Source organism: Ascaphus truei, chromosome 7 (genome assembly GCF_040206685.1).
Source record: "Ascaphus truei isolate aAscTru1 chromosome 7, aAscTru1.hap1, whole genome shotgun sequence".
Lineage (NCBI taxonomy): Eukaryota > Metazoa > Chordata > Amphibia > Anura > Ascaphidae > Ascaphus > Ascaphus truei.
Window position 1 is genome coordinate 99,839,681 of NC_134489.1, and position 24,568 is coordinate 99,864,248.

At 45.8% G+C, this 24,568-nt stretch overlaps 1 protein-coding gene across 3 annotated transcripts in view; it reads right to left on the bottom strand.

The window, feature by feature from the left end:
- The window catches only part of WNT6 (Wnt family member 6), a 69,448-nt gene extending 45,244 nt beyond the window's left edge, over nucleotides 1-24,204 (bottom strand). Inside the window, exon 1 of one of the 3 annotated variants that reach the window (XM_075609644.1) lies at nucleotides 23,285-24,204. In XM_075609644.1, coding sequence (XP_075465759.1) covers nucleotides 23,285-23,576 — 292 coding nt within the window. In that variant the 5' untranslated portion in view covers nucleotides 23,577-24,204. The remainder of the gene's footprint in view (nucleotides 1-23,284) is intronic. The other 2 variants (XM_075609642.1, XM_075609643.1) reach the window with 2 other exon arrangements.
- Nucleotides 24,205-24,568: the final 364 nt, after the last annotated feature.

The following is a 24,568-nucleotide window of genomic DNA, read 5'->3' on the forward strand; positions in this document are numbered from 1 at the left end:
AATGGGTCAAGTCTACTACGTGTTGCTTCTACATGGGAACCTCATGAAGCTGGAAGACACCTTACAGTCCCATGAATCATCTGGAAGATGTCTTATGAAGTAGCATGGCTTAGTACATTTGTCCAAAGGTGACTTGACCCAATACATACAGATGCTAAACATTGCTATGAAATGAGGCACCTTGTGGCGTCATTATACACCTTGCAGCTTATTCATCTTAATAGGCTGTAAGATGTCTTCTGGCCCCTGAAGGTGAAGTATGGCATAGCACTGCTTAGTAAATGTGTGCCATTGTGTAGCCTTGAACCCATGTCTTCATCCTGCTAATGCCTTAGCTATATGATACCCTTTTCATGTTATGCCCCTGGATTTTCTAGGGGTCATTTGATAAAAAAAAAAGGTATACACCAAGAATGAGTATAGAGATTAAGGTGTTGATCTCGAATACCCACGTTTCTGGGCTAGATTCCAGCCTCAACTCTTACATTTAGTTTGTGTACTATTAGCCAACTAACTTAATCTCCCCCCTCACTTTGCCCATATTTAATGGGTAATAACAATAAAATTGCCCCTTTCTCTACTAACCCTTCAGAAGCTGCCATGCCAGAGGATCACAAAGAGCTAGGATTTCCTGCTCTAACTACCATGATTTATTAAGGGCGAGCAACTTTCACCGGTGCTCTGGTTCTACAAATTGCTTGTGTTTTGGATTTGCCGGAAACTGATCGGTTTTAGGACATTTTGTTTGAAATTTGGGCGAACTTTTCCAACTTTTTTTGTGTTTGCAAACTCAAAAGATCTCGCAGCTTATATAAAAAAAAAACTAAGGGATGAGCCTTTCTAAAGGTTTTTGGCGCATACAGAAAAATGGGGTCCAAAGTTCGACTTCAACTTTCGAGCAAAGTTCGGTGTCTCTGAACGCACGAACCTGCCCACCTTTAATATCCATGCCCGATACTCTTATCTAATATAACAAAAGACAAAAAGCCTCAGTGCTACATCCAATGTGACAAATGATATACAGTAGTTAAATACTTATCTGCTTTCCTTTTCATAAGTAAGGGTCATTTAGTTACATTCTTTGGCCAAAGCATTATAAGCCTTTAACCACGTCACGATATGCCCCTTTTACAGGTCCTAACACTACCTGCAGAAGCTCTCCTAATCTCTCTAATGGAGGGAGAACTGTCTAAGAACATACAAGGGCATTTTGAACATAACACATTGGCCATTCGTTGGATTTAACCCTCTCATTTGTGCCTGCCAAGGGGGTTATGGAGAATTGAGATGTCCAAAACCTTGGGCACTAAACATAATCTGATTCAAAAGCAAACAGAACGTCCTTTATTCCTCCTGTATTAAGGGGGGAATAGACAGTAACTTGCTTCTCTTTCCCTTACCACCTTGTTTCTCGCTTCTCTCCAATGACTTTTAACGTATCATTTCATTTGCTCTCCTCATATTTGTGTTTCCATGACTCTGCCTCTGGCAAAAACACCAGTCGATGTGGCATTAAATAAATCATTTCGGGATAAAAGCCATTTAAAAGGTTTAGATGAGGCTTTATTTGGCAGGGGGAAGGGGGGAGACGGGAGATGGAGCCAGGATATGTAGATAGATCACCTTAGATAATAAATTGTGTACAATTGCAGGTTCTAGCTAGAATAGCAGTACTTAGAAAGGTTGGCTTAAATTCTTAATAGATTTAAAGAGTTCAAGTTTCGACACATACCTGGTTACCATGCCTGGATACCTTTTATGACCCATTTAATACAACCCTGCTTTTTTTCCACAGTCTCCCCACTGCCTCCCGATGAGCTGCTCAAGGAACCAACTTCTGCTAAGACTTTCCATCACTGTTTAAATAAATGGAGTCGTTGTCTTGGTTCCATTGCCTCATTGGCCGCTGGGTGGGAGGTATGGGCTAAGGGTGCAGAGGGAGTCTTTGATGCACTGCAAGATTTGGGGGACTGTCAGGTAATCCTTTTATTGGGAACGGCCATTGAGACCTTAATGCTCAGCGTAAGACAGGTCAGCTACCTGTTTGCTGCAGGATCAGATGTTTAAGGATCGGTGTGAGGTGTGTCTGATGATGGGTATCCCAAATGAGTTTAGTGTCTGTGGTTTACGTTTGGTCCTTTCTGATGTATGTTTGGTGCGGTGACCCCGTGACCTGCAGAAAATATATAATGCTGGGCTTCTGCGCCTCTCTTTCTATCTCACTCCATTCCACAAGCTTCCCAGAGAGCTGTGTGTAAATGTCTCCTAGATACACAGATGGGGCTAATCCCCCCGAAAGCAAAGTTGTTTTCTAAAGTAAATATTGCGTGGCTCACTTTTGTCGCTGTGCAAATTTGACATATACAGTAACCCCCAATATACAGTAACCCCCAATATACAGTAACCCCCAATATACAGTAACCCCCAATATACACTAACCCCCAATATACACTAACCCTCAATATACACTAACCCCCAATATACACTAACCCTCAATATACACTAACCCTCAATATACACTAACCCTCAATATACAGTAACCCCCAATATAAAGTAACCCCCAATATACAGTAACCCCCAATATACAGTAACCCCCAATATACAGTAACCCCCAATATACAGTAACCCCCAATATACAGTAACCCCCAATATAAAGTAACCCCCAATATACAGTAACCCCAATATACAGTAACCCTCAATATACAGTAACCCCCCAATATAAAGTAACCCCCAATATAAAGTAAGCCCCAATATACAGTAACCCCCAATATACAGTAACCCCCAATATACAGTAACCCCCAATATACAGTAACCCCCAATATACACTAACCCCCAATATACACTAACCCCCAATATACACTAACCCCCAATATACAGTAACCCCCAGTATACAGTAACCCCCAATATACAGTAACCCCAATATACACTAACCCCCAATATACACTAACCCCCAATATACAGTAACCCCCAATATACACTAACCCCCAATATACAGTAACCCCCAATATACAGTAACCCCCAATATTCAGTAACCCCCAATATACAGTAACCCCCAATATTCACTAACCCTCAATATACAGTAACCCCAATATAAAGTAACCCCCAATATTCAGTAACCTCCAATATACAGTAACCACCAATATACAATAAACCCCAATGTACACTAAGCCTCAATATACAGTAACCCCCAATATACACTAACCCTCAATATACACTAACCCCCAATATACACTAACCCCCAATATACACTAACCCCCAATATACACTAACCCCCAATATACACTAACCCCCAATATAAAGTAACCCCCAATATTCAGTAACCTCCAATATACAGTAACCACCAATATACAATAAACCCCAATGTACACTAAGCCTCAATATACAGTAACCCCCAATATTCACTAACCCTCAATATACACTAACCCCCAATATACACTAACCCCCAATATACACTAACCCCCAATATACACTAACCCCCAATATACACTAACCCCCAATATAAAGTAACCCCCAATATTCAGTAACCTCCAATATACAGTAACAACCAATATACAATAAACCCCAATGTACACTAAGCCTCAATATACACTAACCCCCAATATACACTAACCCTCAATATACACTAACCCCCAATATACACTAACCCCCAATATACACTAACCCCCAATATACACTAACCCCCAATATAAAGTAACCCCCAATATTCAGTAACCTCCAATATACAGTAACCACCAATATACAATAAACCCCAATGTACACTAAGCCTCAATATACACTAACCCCCAATATACACTAACCCTCAATATACACTAACCCCCAATATACACTAACCCCCAATATACACTAACCCCCAATATACACTAACCCCCAATATACACTAACCCTCAATATACACTAACCCCCAATATACACTAACCCCCAATATACACTAACCCTCAATATACAGTAACCCCCATTATACACTAACCCTCAATATACATTAACCCCCAATATTCACTAACCCTCAATATACAGTAACCCCAATATAAAGTAACCCCCAATATTCAGTAAACTCCAATATACAGTAACCACCAATATACAATAAACCCCAATGTACACTAAGCCTCAATATACAGTAACCCCCAATATACACTAACCCTCAATATACACTAACCCCCAATATACACTAACCCCCAATATACACTAACCCCCAATATACACTAACCCCCAATATACACTAACCCCCAATATACACTAACCCCCAATATAAAGTAACCCCCAATATTCAGTAACCTCCAATATACAGTAACCACCAATATACAATAAACCCCAATGTACACTAAGCCTCAATATACACTAACCCCCAATATACACTAACCCTCAATATACACTAACCCCCAATATACACTAACCCCCAATATACACTAACCCCCAATATACACTAACCCCCAATATAAAGTAACCCCCAATATTCAGTAACCTCCAATATACAGTAACCACCAATATACAATAAACCCCAATGTACACTAAGCCTCAATATACACTAACCCCCAATATACACTAACCCTCAATATACACTAACCCCCAATATACACTAACCCCCAATATACACTAACCCCCAATATACACTAACCCCCAATATACACTAACCCTCAATATACACTAACCCCCAATATACACTAACCCCCAATATACACTAACCCCCATTATACACTAACCCTCAATATACACTAACCCCCAATATTCACTAACCCTCAATATACAGTAACCCCCAATATAAAGAAACCCCCAATATTCAGTAACCTCCAATATACAGTAACCACCAATATACAATAAACCCCAATGTACACTAAGCCTCAATATACAGTAACCCTCAATATACACTAACCCCCAATATACACTAACCCTCAATATACACTAACCCCCAATATACACTAACCCCCAATATACACTAACCCCCAATATACACTAACCCTCAATATACACTAACCCCCAATATACACTAACCCTCAATATACACTAACCCCCAATATACACTAACCCCCAATATACACTAACCCCCAATATACACTAACCCCCAATATACAATAACCCCCAATATACACTAACCCTCAATATACATTAACCCCCAATATACACTAACCCCCAATATACACTAACCCTCAATATACAGTAACCCCCATTATACACTAACCCTCAATATACACTAACCCCCAATATACACTAACCCCCAATATACACTAACCCCCAATATACACTAACCCCCAATATACACTAACCCTCAATATACACTAACCCCCAATATACACTAACCCTCAATATACACTAACCCCCAATATACACTAACCCTCAATATAAAGTAACCCCCAATATGTACACTAACCCCAATATTCAGTAAACTCCAATATACAGTACCCCCAATATTCAGTAACCCCCAATATACAATAAACTCCAATATACAGTAACCTCCAAAATACAATTAACCCCCAATATAAAGTATCCCCCAATATACAGTAAACCCCAATATTCAGTAACCTCTAAAATACAGTAAACCCCCATATACACTAACCCCCAATAAACCCCAATATACAGTAGCCCCAATATACAATAAACCCCAATATACAGTAAACATCGATATACACTAACCCCCATTATACAGTAATCCCAATATACAGTGAACCCCAATATACACTAACCCCCAATATATAGTAAACCCCAACATACACTAACCCCCAATATACAGTAACCCCAAAATACAGTATGCTCCAAAATGCAGTAACCCCCAATATACAGTGAACCCCAATATACACTAACCCCCAATATACAGTAAACCCCAATATACACTAACCCCAATATACAGTAACTCCCAATATACATTAACCCCCAATATGCAGTAACCCTTTATATTTCTTTCATGATTCTTCGCTATGCCACAGAATGGATGAGATTTTTTCAGTGCCCAACAAATATTTAAAAAAAATAAAACATACCTTTTTTTTAATTAATTAATTTATTTTTTAACCTGTCTGCTGCCAGAGGCGTCTGAAACACAGTGCCCTGGGATGCTAGGCTGACACCCGAGCCACAAAGGGGGTTCACATTTAAACTTAGTGAAAGTTTTATAAACAAATGCACAGGATTATTTATCAAAATCTCCAAAACTAGCGCAATACAAGGGTAAGGGTTTATCAGCAAATTCATCACAGAACGACCATGTTTCACCAGCAGCGCTGCACCCGTCTTACAGCGAGGAGACGGGCGAATGCATGAAGCAGATTGTGGGGTTCCTTACAATGCATCTGGTCTCAGACACAATATTAGAGAGAGTTGGGGTTCCTTATAATGCATCTGATCTCAGACACGCTATTAGAGAGGGTTGGGGTTCCTTATAATGCATCTGATCTCAGACACACTATTAGAGAGAGTTGGGGTTCCTTACAATGCATCTGATCTTAGACGCACTATTAGAGAGGGTTTGGGGTTCCTTATAATGCATCTGATCTCAGACACGCTATTAGAGAGGGTTGGGGTTCCTTATAATGCATCTGATCTCAGACACACTATTAGAGAGAGTTGGGGTTCCTTACAATGCATCTGATCTCAGACGCGCTATTAGAGGGGGTTGGGGATCCTTATAATGCATCTGATCTCAGACACACTATTAGAGAGAGTTGGGGTTCCTTACAATGCATCTGATCTCAGACGCGCTATTAGAGGGGGTTTGGGGTTCCTTATAATGCATCTGATCTCAGACACGCTATTAGAGAGGGTTGGGGTTCCTTATAATGCATCTGATCTCAGACGCGCTATTAGAGAGGGTTGGGGTTCCTTATAATGCATCTGATCTCAGACACGCTATTAGAGAGGGTTGGGGTTCCTTACAATGCATCTGATCTCAGACACGCTATTAGAGAGGGTTGGGGATCCTTATAATGCATCTGATCTCAGACACACTATTAGAGAGAGTTGGGGTTCCTTACAATGCATCTGATCTCAGACGCGCTATTAGAGGGGGTTTGGGGTTCCTTATAATGCATCTGATCTCAGACACGCTATTAGAGAGGGTTGGGGTTCCTTATAATGCATCTGATCTCAGACGCGCTATTAGAGAGGGTTGGGGTTCCTTATAATGCATCTGATCTCAGACACGCTATTAGAGAGGGTTGGGGTTCCTTACAATGCATCTGATCTTAGACGCGCTATTAGGCCTGGTCCCCGCTGGCTACTGCAGCGCCCGCTGTGGTGGACGCTGCAGGGATGAGAGCCCTCCCCTCAATGGCGCCGGGCCCGCTGCGAGGGGGGGCCGCAGCGCTGTGGCGTGAGTTGCTCCTGCTCTCAATAGAATTGAGAGAGGACTCGCTACGGAGCGCTAAGCCACGCCCCCTGGCGGTTCAGCCAATGAGGGCGAACCTTCCGGGTGACGTCATGGCCGTGCCCCCGTCACTCCCCTGCCACGCCCCACCCCCGGTCTTTTGGTCTGCAGCTCACTGCAGACCGGAGAATCGGCTGCACGCGCCGCCAGTCTCGCGGGCGCACGTGCAGCGGAGGTACTGGGGCCTCAGCCTTAGAGAGGGTTGCGGTTTCTTCTAATGCATCTGATCTCAGACGCGCTATTAGAGAGGGTTGCGGTTCCTTACAATGCATCTGATCTCAGACGTTATTAGAGAGGGTTGGGGTTCCTTACAATACATCTGATCTCAGACACGCTATTAGAGAGTGTTGGGGTTTCTTAAAATGCTTCTGATCTCAGACGCGCTATTACAGTGGGTTGGGGTTCCTTACAATGCATCTGATCTCAGACGCACTATTAGAGAGGGTTGGGGTTCCTTACAATGCATCTGATCTCAGACGCACTATTAGAGTGGGTTGGGGTTCCTTATAATGCAGCGGATCTCAGACGCGCTATTAGAGAGGGTTTGGGTTCCTGCTCTATGCATCTGATCTCAGACGCGCTATTAGAGAGGGTTGGGGTTCCTTACAGTGCATCTGATCCCAGACACGCTATTAGAGAGGGTTGGGGTTCTTTACAATTCCTCTGATTTCAGACGCGCTATTAGAGAGGGTTGGGGTTACTTACAATGCATCTGATCTCAGGCGCGCTATTAGAGAGGGTTGGGATTCCTTACAATGCATCTGATCTCAGACGCGCTATTAGAGAGGGTCGGGGTTCCTTACAATGCATCTGATCTCAGGCGCGCTATTAGAGAGGGTTGGGGTTCCTTACAATTCCTCTGATCTCAGGCGCGCTATTAGAGAGGGTTGGGGTTCCTTACAATGCATCTGATCTCAGACGCGCTATTAGAGAGGGTTGGGGTCCCTTACAGTGCATCTGATCTCAGACACGCTATTAGAGAGGGTTGGGGTTCCTTACAATGCATCTGATCTCAGATACACTTTTAGAGAGGGTTGGGGTTCTCTTACAATGCATCTGATCTCAGACGTGCTATTAGAGAGGGTTGGGGTTCCTTACAATGCATCTGATCTCAGAAGCGCTATTAGAGAGGGTTGGGTTTCCTTACAATGCATCTGATCTCAAACGGCTATTAGAGTGGGTTGGAGTTCCTTACAGTGCATCTGATCTCAGACGCGATATTAGAGAGGGTTGGGGTTCCTTACAATGCATCTGATCTCAGACGTGCTATTAGAGAGGGTTGGGGTTCCTTACAATGCATCTGATCTCAGACGCTATTAGATAGGGTTGGGGTTCCTTACAATGCATCTGATCTCAGACGCGCTATTAGAGAGGGTTGGGGTTCCTTACAATTCCTCTGAATTCAGACGCGCTATTAGAGAGGGTTGGGGTTCCTTACAATGCATCTGATCTCAGACGCACTATTAGAGAGGGTTGGGGTTCCTTACAATGCATCTGATCTCAAACGCCCTATTAGAGTGGGTTGGGGTTCCTTATAATGCAGCGGATCTCAGACGCGCTATTAGAGAGGGTTTGGGTTCCTGCTAGACGCGCTATTAGAGAGGGTTGGGGTTCCTTACAGTGCATCTGATCTCAGACACGCTATTAGAGAGGGTTGGGGTTCCTTACAATTCCTCTGATTTCAGACGCGCTATTAGAGAGGGTTGGGGTTCCTTGCAATGCATCTGATCTCAGACGCGCTATTAGAGAGGGTTGGGGTTCCTTACAATTCCTCTGAATTCAGACGCGCTATTAGAGAGGGTCGGGGGTCCTTACAATTCCTCTGATCTCAGGCGCGCTATTAGAGAGGGTTGGGGTTCCTTACAATGCATCTGATCTCAGACGTGCTATTAGAGAGGGTTGGGGTTCCTTACAATGCATCTGATCTCAGACGCTATTAGGTAGGGTTGGGGTTCCTAACAATGCATCTGATCTCAGACGCGCTATTAGAGAGGGTTGGGGTTCCTTACAATTCCTCTGAATTCAGACGCGCTATTAGAGAGGGTTGGGGTTCCTTACAATGCATCTGATCTCAGACGCACTATTAGAGAGGGTTGGGGTTCCTTACAATGCATCTGATCTCAAACGCCCTATTAGAGTGGGTTGGGGTTCCTTATAATGCAGCGGATCTCAGACGCGCTATTAGAGAGGGTTTGGGTTCCTGCTCTATGCATCTGATCTCAGACGCGCTATTAGAGAGGGTTGGGGTTCCTTACAGTGCATCTGATCTCAGACACGCTATTAGAGAGGGTTGGGGTTCCTTACAATTCCTCTGATTTCAGACGCGCTATTAGAGAGGGTTGGGGTTCCTTGCAATGCATCTGATCTCAGACGCGCTATTAGAGAGGGTTGGGGTTCCTTACAATTCCTCTGAATTCAGACGCACTATTAGAGAGGGTTGGGGTTCCTTACAATGCATCTGATCTCAGACGCGCAATTAGAGAGGGTTGGGGTCCCTTACAGTGCATCTGATCTCAGACGCGCTATTAGAGAGGGTCGGGGTTCCTTACAATGCATCTGATCTCAGGCGCTCTATTAGAGAGGGTTGGGGTTCCTTACAATTCCTCTGATCTCAGGCGCGCTATTAGAGAGGGTTGGGGTTCCTTACAATGCATCTGATCTCAGACGCGCTATTAGAGAGGGTTGGGGTCCCTTACAGTGCATCTGATCTCAGACACGCTATTAGAGAGGGTTGGGGTTCCTTACAATTCCTCTGATTTCAGGCGCGCTATTAGAGAGGGTTGGGGTTCCTGCTCTATGCACTGTATGAATTTAATACATGTTTCAGTTCCATAGCTGTATTTGCTGCTACAACTTACTGCGCACTGGGAGAATGTTATATGAACTCACCAACTTTACAGGGGTAGCAGTACTTTATCTTGCCGCCTAGGACGTTTCACCGCCGCCGCTGTGACATTTAGCTGTTGGACGTTTTGCCACCAAGGTAACCCTCTAACCTTAACCCCTTACCCTAAAAACCCCTAACCTTAACTCCTTACCCTAAAGCCCATTACCTTAACCCCTTACCCTAAAAAAAACCCTAACGTTAACCCCTTACCCTAAAGCCCATTACCTTAACCCCTTACCCTAAAAAACCCCTAACCTTAACTCCTTACCCTAAAGCCCATTACCTTAACCCCTTACCCTAAAAAAACGCCTAACCTTAACCCTTTACCCTTTCCTGCAGTGAAATGGCTGAGGAATTAACTGCATGTGCTAGTGGAGTTAGGCCAGGTAAGTCTATCCAGCAATGAATGGGTTAATGCAGGGGTGGCCAACTCCAGTCCTCAAGGGCCACCAACTGGTCAGGTTTTCAGGATATCCCTGCGTCAGCACAGGTGGCTCAATCAGTGGCTGTCTTTGACTTCAGCCGAAGACTGAGCCACTGATTGAGCTACCTGTTCTGAAGCATATCCTGAAAACCTGACCTGTTGGCAGTCCTTGCGGACTGGAGTTGCCCACCCCTGGGTTAATGGGTATCACTGCCAGTAAAGGAGTTAATGGTCAAGGACTCCAGGCAGTAAACCTGGAGCAAAAAAGCAGCTGGATGACCTTGACAGTCTGATGACTCTTTCTCTGCAGAGTATGATAGGTAATCAAATATTTATCAACGTCTCTCCAGTAAAATAAAACAGATAATGGTACCAGGAGCATTAACGTTCCCACATTCTGTTTCTAAGCTGCAATATGCGTTGCAAAGCATTGTCAGGATGTCAGGTGCTATTGATAAGTGTAATGTCCTGGGCAAAACTGAAGGTAAACTCTAGCAGTGATGCTAAACTCCAGTGTTCTTACCAAGCTACAGTACAGGGGGGGGGGGGGGCTTAACTACAATCCTCAAGCCCTTTCTCCCCCAAACAGGTCAGGTTTTAAGTTTATCCCAGCTTCAGCACAGGTGGCTCAATCAGGGGCTCAGTCAAAGACTGAGCCCCTGATTGAGTCACCTGTGCTGAAGCAGGGACTGATTGAGACACCTGTGCTGACGCAGGGATATCCTGAAAACCTGACCTGTTGGGGGGGAGGGGGGCTTGAGGACTGGAGTTGAGCACCCCTGTACTGTAGCTTGGTGGAAGAACACTGCATTTCCCTGGATAAGTCACTTTATTCATCTCTCTGTGGCTCAGATGCCAACATTAGATTGTAAGCTGTTTGGAACACAGACCCATTATGTCTGCAAAATTCTATGTGCAACACTATCAGTGCTATATAGGACTTTTTTTTCCGTTATTAATACTTTACCGTGTTATTATTATCTTTTATTTACTATTATTAATACCGTAGTTCATCTTGTTTCCGAAACACCGAAATATGATCAACTCCACTGATTTATGGATTCAAAAAATGGGAAAACCCCAAAGATGTATTTGTTTTTTAAAGCACATCATACTGTAGCCCTTACGTGCCTTATAATAATAACCTGCGATCATTGGCGCCCACTGACCCCTTACGATATGTCAGTAATGTTATCTCTATGTGATGTTGAACAATAAGATTTCCAGTCTTTAAAATAGGAGGGTACAAAGAACTGCAGGAGCAGGGTTACCATGAAAATAGTTCATCATTTGTTAATCACTCCCTATTCTATAATGATGACAATATACAGTAATACTGAGTATGACAGCACGCAGTATCTATCTAATAGTCTAAACCAGGGGTGGTCTACTCCAGTCCTCAAGGCCCACCAACAAGTCAGTTTTTAAGGATATCCCTGCTTCAGCACAGGTGGTTCAATCAGTGGCTCGGTCTTTGATATCAGGATATCCTGAAAACCTGGCCTGTTGGTGATCTTTGAGGGCTGGAGTTGGCTACCCCTGTTGTAAAGTGTCCAATCACAGGAAGCTCTGAGAAGCTGCACTTGTCTGCTGCTGGCCACTCAGTACAGAACCTGTCAACATTCAATGACTTCAGGATATCCCTGCTTCAGCACAGGTGGTTCAATCAGTGGCTCAGTCATTATGACTGAGCCGCTGATTGAGCTACCTATGCTGAAGCAGGGGTGTCAGGACAACCTGACGTGTTGGTGGCCCTTGAGGACTGGAGTTGGCCACACCTCATCTAAACCTTCCTTTAGAGCAGCGGTGCGCAAACTGTGGGGCGCGCCCCCTTGGGGGGGTGCAAGATTATGTAGGGGGGGGCGCGGGCTGCGTGCGGGGAAACCTGGGGGCGGGCAGAGCTGTGCACGGGCGGCCAGAAGCTCTGTGCTGCTTCTCTATGTGTCTGTGTCTTGCAGAGGGGGTGGGGCTTCTCTCTGCACACAGACAGCCCCTCCTTCTCTTCCTGTCTGCTTCCCGCACCAGTTTTCAGCAGCATGGGGGGTTGGGGGATCGGAGCATATCGCCCCCGCAGGTGAAATTTTGTGACTGATTGTGTGTGTGGGGATTGAGTGTGTGTGTGGTGATTTGTGTGTGTGTGGTGATTTGTGTGTGTGTGGTGATTGAGTGTGTGTGTGTGGTGATTGAGTGTGTGTGTGTGGTGATTGAGTGTGTGTGGGGGGATTGAGTGTGTGTGGGGGGATTGAGTGTGTGTGGGGGGGAGGGGTTGATTGTGTGTGGGGGGGAGGGGTTGAGTGTGTGTGTATGTGGGGATTGAGTGTGTGTGTGGTGATTTGTGTGTGTGTGGTGATTGAGTGTGTGTGTGTGGTGATTGAGTGTGTGTGTGTGGTGATTGAGTGTGTGTGGGGGGATTGAGTGTGTGTGGGGGGATTGAGTGTGTGTGGGGGGGGAGGGTTTGAGTGTGTGTGGGGGGGAGGGGTTGAGTGTGTGTGTATGTGGGGATTGAGTGTGTGTGTGGTGATTTGTGTGTGTGTGGGGGGGGGATTTGTGTGTGGGGGGGATTGAGTGTGTGTGTGGGGATTGAGTGTGTGTGTGTGTGGGGGGGATTGAGTGTGTGTGTGGGGATGATTGAGTGTGTGTGGGGGGATTGAGTGTGTGTGGTGATTTGAGTGTGTGTGGGGATTGAGTGTGTGTGTGGGGGGGGATTAAGTGTGTGTGTATGTGGGGATTGAGTGTGTGTGTATGTGGGGATTGAGTGTGTGTGTGGGGATTGAGTGTGTGTGTGGGGATTGTGTGTGTGTGGGGGGGGGGGGATTGAGTGTGTGTGTGTGTGGGAGGGGGATTGAGTGTGTGTGTGGGGATTGAGTGTGTGTGTGTGTGGGGGGGGATTGAGTGTGTGTGTGTGTGGGGGGGGATTGAGTGTGTGTGTGGGGGGATTGAGTGTGTGTGTGTGGGGATTGAGTGTGTGTGTGGGGATTGATTGAGAGAGAGTGTGTGTTGTAATGCAGTGGTGCGCAAACTGGGGGGGGCAATGAGGCGCAAGATTAGGGGGGCGCAGGCGGTGTGCGGCAAAAACTGGGTGTGCGAGCCGGCAGACGCTGTGCGCGGGAGGACGAAAAAGCTGTGCGCGAGGGGCGGCCAAGAAGATGTGCACGGGCGGGCAGCCGAAGATGTGTGCGGGTGGCTGAACAGGATAGTGCATGTGGCGGCAACGTGATGGTGTGTGTGTGCGCACGCGCAGGGGCTTCGGAGGTACGGGGAGGAGCACGTCCGAGCACGGTGAAGTCAAACGCCCCTCCCGGTGTCTGCCCTGCAATAGCGCTGTGTTCCTGCTCTCCTCCGCTGGCAACCTGCTTCACTGTGATCCTCTGCAAGTGAAAGGGTCGGCTGCCCCTATATCAATCGCACTATGAATGTACAGAAATAATTTAAAAACAAAGTGAACACACAACATTGAAAACGGAAAGAAAAAAAATAATACTGTAGGTAGGAGTGTGGATGACACTGGGGATAGCAAGACAAAGAGCAGGGAGGGAAGGAAGAAAAAAAGGGGGTGGGAGGGAAGGGAGGTAGCAAAGAGGTGGATGAATGCCCCCCCCAAAGGATTGCCTTTGTGCACGTACGCTCTCCTAAGCTTGGCGCTTGGGGAGACAAACAAAATTGACTTTGAAGTGCGCTCAGCAGCAGTCAATACACACACACACAGACACACACACACACACACAAATAGCCCCGATCCACGCTTGCAAAATTATGCAGGACACCCTGTGCTCATGCTTGGAGAGTTGGTGATGTCACCGCTCTCAGCGGCAGTGTGGACGCAGCCTAATTTTACAAGCGCGAGCTGTTGAAATATGTAAGTATTTAGACATATTTGGATTTATATTGTATACCGTTTAATAAAGGGCTTTTTTTTTCATGTGATTTTGATTACATCAGGCAGGGGGGGCCCGAGAAATTTTATGGATGAAAAGGGGGGCTCGGCATAAAAAGTTTGCTCACCCCTGCTTTAGAGAGAGAAAAATGTAGCCTTGAGGCAGCAAAAAGAGAAATATCTGACATCATTAGCTTGCGACTAACACTATTCCATGATATGTCTGAGCTAGAACTCCAATCCCATGAATGACGTGGAATAAAGAGTGATTTCATTGATATTCCTAGGCTATAGAAGTCAGTTTATTAGTACAGGCAGTCCTCGGTTATCCAACGGGACCCGTTCTGGAATTTGCGTTGGACAGTGAAATTACTCAAAAATGCTTTTTATTCTGCTATGTTTGTGAGTGTGTATTTTTAAATCCTTGACTCCATAAATTTATTGTTATACCTTTTTACGCTATGAGTGCGCCTGTTTTTTTTATATCTTTTCTGGACTTTTATCTCTTAATATTACTATTTTTATTTTATGCACTGTCTATCTTTTATTTTTTCCATTTTGTTTAGTATAGGTTTTTTCTCATCATTTATTGTTTAGGTTGGCGCCATTTTTCCTCTTTTTTCTGTGCTTGTATATATATATATATATATATATATATATATATATATATATATATATATATGTAGAGGTATCAGTACCGTGTTAGCCGAGCTTCAATAATCAAAAAATAAATAAACGATACCGTTCTGTGGCTAACGAAATGCTTTTATTTGTGCGAGCTTTCGAGATACACTGATCTCTTCTTCCGGCGATGTTACAATGAATAAGCAAAAGGTAAACTTAAAACCAGTGTCTCTTGGAATGTTATCTGTGCTGTTCCTTCCCCCGGTGTGGATGTGTTTTATGGCTAGAGGTGTCAAAAGGTTACTGAAACCTGAAAGAAAGAGTGTGTATGTGTATCAGTGTGAATAAAAATGAATGGAGAGCCCACAGTATATACAGTGCTTTACACAAGGTGTGTGTGGAGTGGGAGTGGATATAAATGGTGTGGGTGGGTGTGGAAATGTGAGAGTTTGTAGCACAACTAAAATATATATATATATATATATATATATATATATATATATATATATATATAAGGGAATCGGCAGTGTATATATATAGGATCAGCAGTATATATAGGGAATGTAAATGTTATTCTTTTTTTTTAATGTGTAAATAAAAGTTTGGTTTTATTTTCACCCCGCAGAGCACACACAGAGGGTACTTTCTTTTTCTTGCCCGTCAAGGTTAGATTATTAATGTATTCTAGTTGCACAATGCGTGAATAGGTTTCTCAAGGTGTGGTTATATACACATATTATACAGTACTATCCCTGGAGTTGTGGATCTTAAAAGTGTACCTCTCTAAAGAGAACGACCTTCAACACATACAGCTCAACCCCGTTATAACGCGATCCGTTACAACGCGAATCCGCTTATAACGCGATGCCAGCGCGGCTCCCAATTTTCATATTTATGAATACTTTACAACACGATTATTGGTATCTTAAATACTTTATTGTACAATGCATTCAATTGTACATTATTTCTAACGCGATCCGCTTATAACGTGATGGGATTCTTTGGACCCCAAGCACAGCGTTATAAGGGGGTAGAGATGTACTGTACATCAATCTGACTTTTTTAGACTTGAAAATTGGATTTCCCAAAACAAACTGTTTTTAAACACTGACAAGACTGTAACAATGGTATTTGGGACCAAGACTAAATTTTTAAAGCTTCCTATGACTGAGCTTCAGATCAGAACCAACGCTAATACCACCCTAACTCCTGTTACTAGTTTTAAATACTTGGGCATATGGTTTGACTCCCATTTAACATTCGGGATGCACATTGATACCCTGACAACCAAAACCTATGCCACACTAGGTGTACTATACAGGAACAAATCCTCCCTAAGGCGTGTAATATTGTCTTCGCGCATGCTCTACCGTGCGCGCGCGCGTCAATTATAATTACAGGGTATGAGCCTGCAGTTGCTATACTTCAGACGCGCGCACGGCCGTGAGCGTTGGCGCGGCAGACCAGGGAAAATACAATAAAATGGTATGTTCGCGAACCAATCACAGTGCGACCTATGCGCTGTGATGTCAGAGTCACGCCCCCTAACCATGCACGTCACCGCTTACACCCTAGCAACTAAACGCGCACACCACGTGCAACGCCGGGCGCGTGCCCGCATGTACAGCAGCAAGGACTATATTACACGCCTAAGTCTGCTGGTCAGAAAGCGTATCGCACAGCATATGCTAATGCCAATCATCGACTATGGGGACGTAGTATACGGCTCGGCACCTTAGCAAACTTGATACCCTCTACAATTCAATATGCCATTTTGTTCTCCAATGCAACTACAACACACATCACTGCGAAATGCTCAAAGAACTAGATTGGTCATCACTCGAGTCTAGGCGCCAAGTTCATCTTTCCTGTCTTGCCTTCAAATACTTTCTGGGCAAGCTACCCAGCTATCTGAACAAGCTCCTCACCCCTACCACATGCAGCACCTATCATCTGAGATCTGACTCCAAAAGACTGTTCATGGTCCCAAGGTTCAGCAAAGTTTCCGGCCGCTCCTCCTTCTCTTACCGTGTACCCCAAAACTGGAACAATCTACCGGAGACTCTCACAGCCACCACCAGTCTAAATTCTTTCAAAACTAAGGCTGTCTCACATTTTAATCTGGTCTGTAACTGTTACATATGCCTATAATATATATTATCTCTAACTGTGCATGCAATGTCTAGTATATAATCTATACCCTGTTCACTTATGTAACTGTATTTGTAACCATGTACTATTTGTCATCTTAATTATGCCCAGGACATACTTGAAAACGAGCGCTAACTCTCAATGTATTACTTCCTGGTAACACATTTTATAAATAAATAATACATAAACTGACGCTCACTGTCTATGTCTGTTACAATTTTGCATCGCCAGACACACAATGTACAGGCATCTGTGAGGAAGGACTTCTGTTGGTTAATATTGGGCGCTAATACACAGCAGGGACGAACAAATTCAGCATCTTAGACCACTGGTATTCAACCTTTTTTTGGTAAAGGATCCCTATAATTATGTTGTGAAATTGTGCTGAATCCCACCCTCTCTAATAGTGCGTCTGAGATCAGATGCATTGTAAGGAACCCCAACCCTCTCTAATAGCGCGTCTGAGATCAGATGCATTGTAAAGAACCCCAACCCTCTCTAATAGCGCGTCTGAGATCAGATGCATTGTAAAGAACCCCAATCCTCTCTAATAGCGCGTCTGAGATCAGATGCATAATAAGGTTAAGGCCCCGTTCCCTCAGTCAGCGCGCCCGCACTGCAGACAGGCGGCGCGCTGACAGACACAGACCGTGATATGCGGTCTGTAGGGAGCCGGAGCGGGAGGGGGGCGGGAGTGGGAGGAGGGGGGCGGGAGTGGGTGGGGGCGTGGTTTGAGCGGAGGGACCCGCTACTCACCCCCCCCCCCCTCCCTCCACGGGCTCAGGCTCCCGGGCTGCAGGAGGGAGCTGCTGAGGGCTGCCGGAAGGTAAGCAGCTCCCTCCCCCTTCCCCCACAAATGCCCTCCTCACACGCTGACACTCACACGCTGACACTCACACGCTGACACTCACATGCTGACACTCACACGCTGACACACACACACCCCTACCTTGTGTAGGAAGCTGTCTGATAGCTCCCGCTCCCGCCCCGCCGCTGATTGGCTCATCAGCGCACCATGTGACGCGTCACCGCTCGGGATCACAATTTTCTTGCATCCCCTGGCGGCTGACACGTGCGTAGTGAGCCAGCAGCGAGGGGGGACTGGGACCGGCTCGGGAGGATTCCCCTGCTGGTGGGGAACGCTCACGCGGCCGCCCGCGCCGCCGGGCGCAGCAGGTCCCAGCCCTAAGGAACCCCAACTCTCTATAATAGTGCGTCTGAGATCAGATGCATTGTAAGGAACCCCAACCCTCTCTAATAGCATGTCTGAGATCAGATGCATTGTAAGGAACCCCAACCCTCTCTAATAGCGCGTCTGAGATCAGATGCATTGTAAGGATCCCCAACCCTCTCTAATAGCACGTCTGAGATCAGATGCATTGTAAGGAACCCCAATCCTCTCTAATAGCGAGTCTGAGATCAGATGCATTGTAAGGAACCCCAACCCTCTCTAATAGTGCGTCTGGGATCAGATACATTGTAAATTCTTCCGTATTTGGTACAATTTTCGAATGACCTGAAATTGCAGAGAACCCTTTGTGGATCTCTGCGGAACTCTGGGCTTCCTAGGAACCGCTGTTGATAAACACTGGCTTAGACATTGTAAGGTGCTACAGTCTATGACAACCAGTAACATTATTATTATTACCAGTAACATTATTATTATTATTATTATTATTATTATTACTATACATTGCAGTATGTTCATTTGCAGAGTAGATTGGGTAAAAATCCCCCTCCAACTCTGTCAAACAATTAAATCACTGTTTAGCAGATAATGTTATTCTGTATAAGCTCCCTCTGCAAGTTTTTTTTTAAAGTACCCAATAACCAGCGGTGCGATCACAGGAATTAGGCGGTTAAGTAAATAACACCATAGTATATCGCCACTTGCCCGGCTGAATATATGAATGTAAACTTGTCTCCAGATAGAAATGGCAAACTGGGGTCTACAGTATTTGTCAGATTGCTTTTCTGTGAGAAATCTGGTGCAGTATTTCCGCTTCAGTTTAGTCCTAGTTTTGGCGCTGTCGGAGTAGACTTTATGACAGGGGTGGGCAACTCCAGTCCTCAAGGGCCACCAACAGGTCAGGATATCCCTGCTGAGCACAGGTGGCTCAATCAGTGGCTCAGTCAATGACAGGATTGGGCTACCAAAAGTTCAGATTTTCAGGAGATCCCTGCTTCAGCACAGGTGGCTCAATCAGTGGTTCAGTCTTTGACTGAGCCACTGATTGAGCTAACTGTGCTGACGCAGGGATCTCCTGAAAATCTGACCTGTTGGTGGCCCTTGAGGACTTGAGTAGCCCACCCCTGCTTAATGACATTAGCCCCTTTGATACACAGCAACTGGAATAAACCCAGTTAAAAAACTGCGCCAAATGTTACAAAGTAACACATGGCATTGCTGTTAATGTGTCGCTGTAAGATCAGTGCTGCTCTTTGAACTGGTTTTGCCTGAGTTTTGCAGTCACTTGATGAATGGTGCATGGGGAACCAACTTTACTTAAGGTATATTACACCAAAAAATCACAACTTGCCTATCATGGTTTGCATGCTTAATACTGTACATACAGATCTACCTGCTGGATCTGCTGAGCCCAATGCTGTGTGTTCATACAGCAGTGAAACGTGTTGTAGAGAGGTGCGCTGCCGGTTTCTAAGGCTACGCTTATAGTGTCGGTGATGGCGCGTCAAAACAAATGCATTGTCGCCGTCGTCGGCGCTTATAGTGCACGCGACGGCGCGACCAAGTGACAGCGCTACCAAAAATCTGGTACTCACTGATTTTTTTCAGCGACGGTCTCCCCTTGCGGCCAATCAGAGAGCTTCTCCGCCCCTCTGCCTTCCCCCTTTCTGACGTCACTGGCCTTGTAGCCAGCGACGTCGCCAAAACTTAAATTACAACTATCGGGACGGCGACGGGTGACGCCATCGGTCGCGTCGCCGGCAGTATAAGCGCAGCCTAAAGCAGGGTACGAGTTGGAGGTGCAAGGCACTGAAAGGGTGTATATAAGACGTGACTGTGGTAGTAATGCCCGGGAGAAGCTCCGAGCAGGGAAGGGGTTACTGCGGAAAAGCATCGCAAGGCTCCAGCACAGAGATAGTTAATGGGGCGAGACACCCAAGGGGGGGCTATTTATGAAAGTGAGAATCGGACAAAATTCTTGAAAACCAGGGCAAGAATCATAACAATAAAATATAAAAATACTTCACCCAAACCACATTGGAAAAAGAAGACTCTGCAATGATGGGAGTCAAAAAGATAGACATCCAACGTTCCAGTCCCACACACACCCTGAGGAAGGTCCCACTGTGGGACACATACCACCCTGAGGAAGGTCTCACGGTGGGACACACACCACCCTGAGGAAGGTCCCATGGTGGGACATACTCCACCCTGAGGAAGATCCCCCACTGTGGGACACACACCACCCTGTGGAAGGTCCCATGGTGGGACACACTCCACCCTGAGGAAGGTCCCACTGTGGGACACACACCACCCCGAGGAAGGTCCCACTGTGGGACACACACCACCCTGAGGAAGATCCCACTGTGGGACACACACCACCCTGTGGAAGGTCCCACGGTGGGACACACTCCACCCTGAGGAAGGTCCCACGGTGGGGGACACACCACCCTGTGGAAGGTCCCACGGTGGGACACACTCCACCCTGAGGAAGGTCCCACAGTGGGACACACACCACCCTGAGGAAGGTCCCACGGTGGGACACACCACCCTGTGGAAGGTCCCATGGTGGGACACACTCCACCCTGAGGAAGGTCCCACAGTGGGACACACACTACACTGAGGAAGGTCCCACGGTGGGACACACACTACCCTGAGGAAGGTCCCACGGTGGGACACACACCACCCTGAGGAAGATCCCACTGTGGGACACACACCACCCTGAGGAAGGTCCAACTGTGGGGCACACACCACCCTGAGGAAGGTCCAACTGTGGGGCACACACACACTGAGGAAGGTCCCACAGTGGGACACACACTACCCTGAGGAAGGTCCAACTGTGGGGCACACATACACTGAGGAAGGTCCCACAGTGGGACACACACTACCTTGAGGAAGATCCCACTGTGGATCGAAACATTGGATGTTTATGGTTCTTCCAATACAATCTTTTTGACTCCCATCATTGCAAAGTTGAGTCTTCTTTCTCCAATGTGGTTGGGTATTAATACTAAACGGGTCAGTTACATACACATGTTCACATACAGTTTATATAATATATAACATGTTGATGATGGTATATTATTGAAGGAAAGAACACACACACACACACCTATATATATTCTGTGATAGACTAACATTGACATCACTACCTATTGAATAATATGCTTTGTGCTCTCACTACTTTCATTATCATTATACGTCACACAATACAATAAAGTCTGCACTTAGCACTCCGTGTAAATGTGATACAAGCGCAGGGCATTTACCTATTTACTCCGAAACAAGTCTCCGCTAACCGTGAACGCTAAAACTCCATCTCAGTAAATAGCCCCCTACGTATCCAGCAGTGACAGAGTTAATGCAGGGGCTCTCAACTCCCATCCTCAAGACCCCTAGACAGGTTAGGTTTTGAGGATATCCCTGCTTCAGCACAGGTGGCTCAATCAGTGGCTCGGGGATATCCTCAAAACCTGACCTGTTGGGGGGTCTTGAGGACTGGAGTTGAGAGCCCCTGGGGGGTTAATGGAAAGTCTGCAGATCAGTTCTCCCCACATTAGAAGAACTATATCCAAACCCCCTACCCCCAAATGCTCAGTGTGTGATACAGAGTGCAGCCAGTCTGGCTTCATGTGCTGCTCCTAACACAACCTCAATAACCCCACGCCCTTTACAGTTTGGGTTTCGCTGCCCCCTGGTTTCACCCCCATTGGGTCCCAAATGAAGACTTGCTGATTGTGGAAGAGTCTTCGGTCGGGTCCCGTATTAAATACTATGTCAGAGGCAACGTTGTTTTCTTTGCTCTTTGCTATGGTTTTTAACCCACTCGCTGCCAGAGCAGTTCTGCGCAAAGTAACAGAAGGAAAGCGGATCTCTCTTTTGCTACAATTAATGTTTAACCCGTTCACTGCCGGATACATAGAGCATGGTTACCTTAGTCTGCCCCCAAAACGATATCATACTTTCTTTGTAATGATCCATTAGCCGCCCAAGGTCATTACTAACTCTTGTATCAAAAGCAACGCTGTTTTTACAACCATATTTAACCCCTGTAGTGCCAGAGATCTGCAGATCCCCCCCCCCCCCCCCCCCGTCTGACTGAGTAGTTAACGTTGTTCCTCTATAATTAAAATGAACCCTTTACAGACAGAGATATGGATCAGCACTGATACCCAGTTTATTAGCAAAGTTTTTTTTCTCCCCCCTTTTGCAATTAAATGTACGTTCTCTATTGCTATATATCATTTCAAGGTATGTTTCTGTAAATTTATTTAACTCCTCATTGCCTGGGGACAAGCAATCTTTGCACTTCAAACAGGGCACATTGCAATCATGATTTACACCATCAGAATCAGAGATCTGCAGATCATTACCTGCAGGGAACTGCAGATCATTGCTCCGCAGCCCATCAACTGCATAGTAGATTATAAAAAAAAAATCGGCAATCATATTTAATCCCATAGCTGTCAGAGACCAACAGAGCATTTCTCCCCAGTCTGTCAACAGCCCCTCTGTCTTGTTCCTTTGCAATTATATTTAACCGCTTTGCTGCTAAAGAAAACATCTGCAGCAGCAAATGAGTTAAGTTGGGTTGACAGGCACATAGAACACTCACCCTGCTACTGACAAAACATTCAGGACAAGGCTAACCCTAAGCAGATCTCTGCTTGCTGTGTGCAATGTGCACAAAATATCTTGTGCATGTAGAGTGAGGCAAGTGAGAGCTTGTGGGACAAGTCAGCCAAGGGTTATCCTCTAAGATCACAGTCTCTTGGGCTACTCACCACCACAGTCCAATGATGTTTGCTGGACACAGGAGGATAAAGAATAGCCCCAGTTGAGTCCTGGACAGGGGCAGCATGCTTGCTCTGGGAAAGGTGAGTGAGGGAAATAGCTAGGTAGGTGACCCTTCCCTCCTGGTTCTTCAATGCAATCAAGGGAGGGAGCCAAAAAAAAAACCACACAAGGAGCAAGATCAACAGGTAGGGATCTCCAGGGATGCCAGGGTCGTTCAGTTTCTCCCCCCCATCTATGGGGATGGAGGAGAAGTGGGCAGGTAGTGGCAACTTTTAGCATGTGTGAGACAGGGCATCTGCTCTCACCGGCTCCAGAGCGCAGTCAGCGGGCATGGGCAAGCCGAGAGCAAGGAAGGGGGAGCCCGGCTGGGAGGGACACAGAGGGGCCGGGGGAGGAGTGAAGGAGGTGAAGAGAGGGAGAGACAGGGAGGAGAGAAAGAGAGGAGTGGAAGAAGAGATAGAGGGGGGTGAAAAAGAAGCACAAGGGAGGAGGAGATGGATAAAGAAGAGAGGTGAGAGAAGTGTTGGTGTAAGGGGTACCCCTGCAGATTAAACCAAAGGGGGTCACTACATATGGATTTTAGATCTGTGACCAGAACTTTTTGGGATGGGTTGTTATATTGCATACATTGTAATAATCCTGAATTGGGGATGTGTTGGCATGTAGGGCAATATGTATTCTGAATGGATGGTGAACAAGCGCCCCCTTTGTAAGAACGTCTGAGAGCCCAAGACCAGTGGGTACAATACAGAAGGGAAAAGAATACATTGGGGATGGGGGGATTAGAAAGGAGGGAGCAGTGCAGGTGTGTGGTGGTGTAGGAAGGGACAGGGTTATTGCGCACTCTCCCCATTGGGTAAGTCACAGTACACTTGTTCACTCAGTGCCCTTGATGCCCTGACAACAGGCAAGCATGGGAGTCTGGGGAAGGGTCTCTGAATAAGACTGTGCACACACATGTCAGGTAAAATGCCTCCCCCCCCCCCCCCCTCTATCATCCACTCCCTCTGGGCCAGAATCTCTCCTGTCATTCAAAAGTATGCAGAAGAATGTAGGATAGACTTGGCAGTGTCATGACTGGGGGATGGAAAGGAGGATCGGGAAAGAAAAAGAGAAGAAATCAAAGTGGAAATAGAGAGACGTTGAAAGGGAAGAGGAGAGGGAGAAGGAGAAAGACAAACAGAAAGGGAGCCAGGTGGAGGGAGAGAAAAAAAAAAGAAGGAGAGGGAAGTTGGGTGGCTAGAAAAATGTCAAGAATAGGTCACTGATAG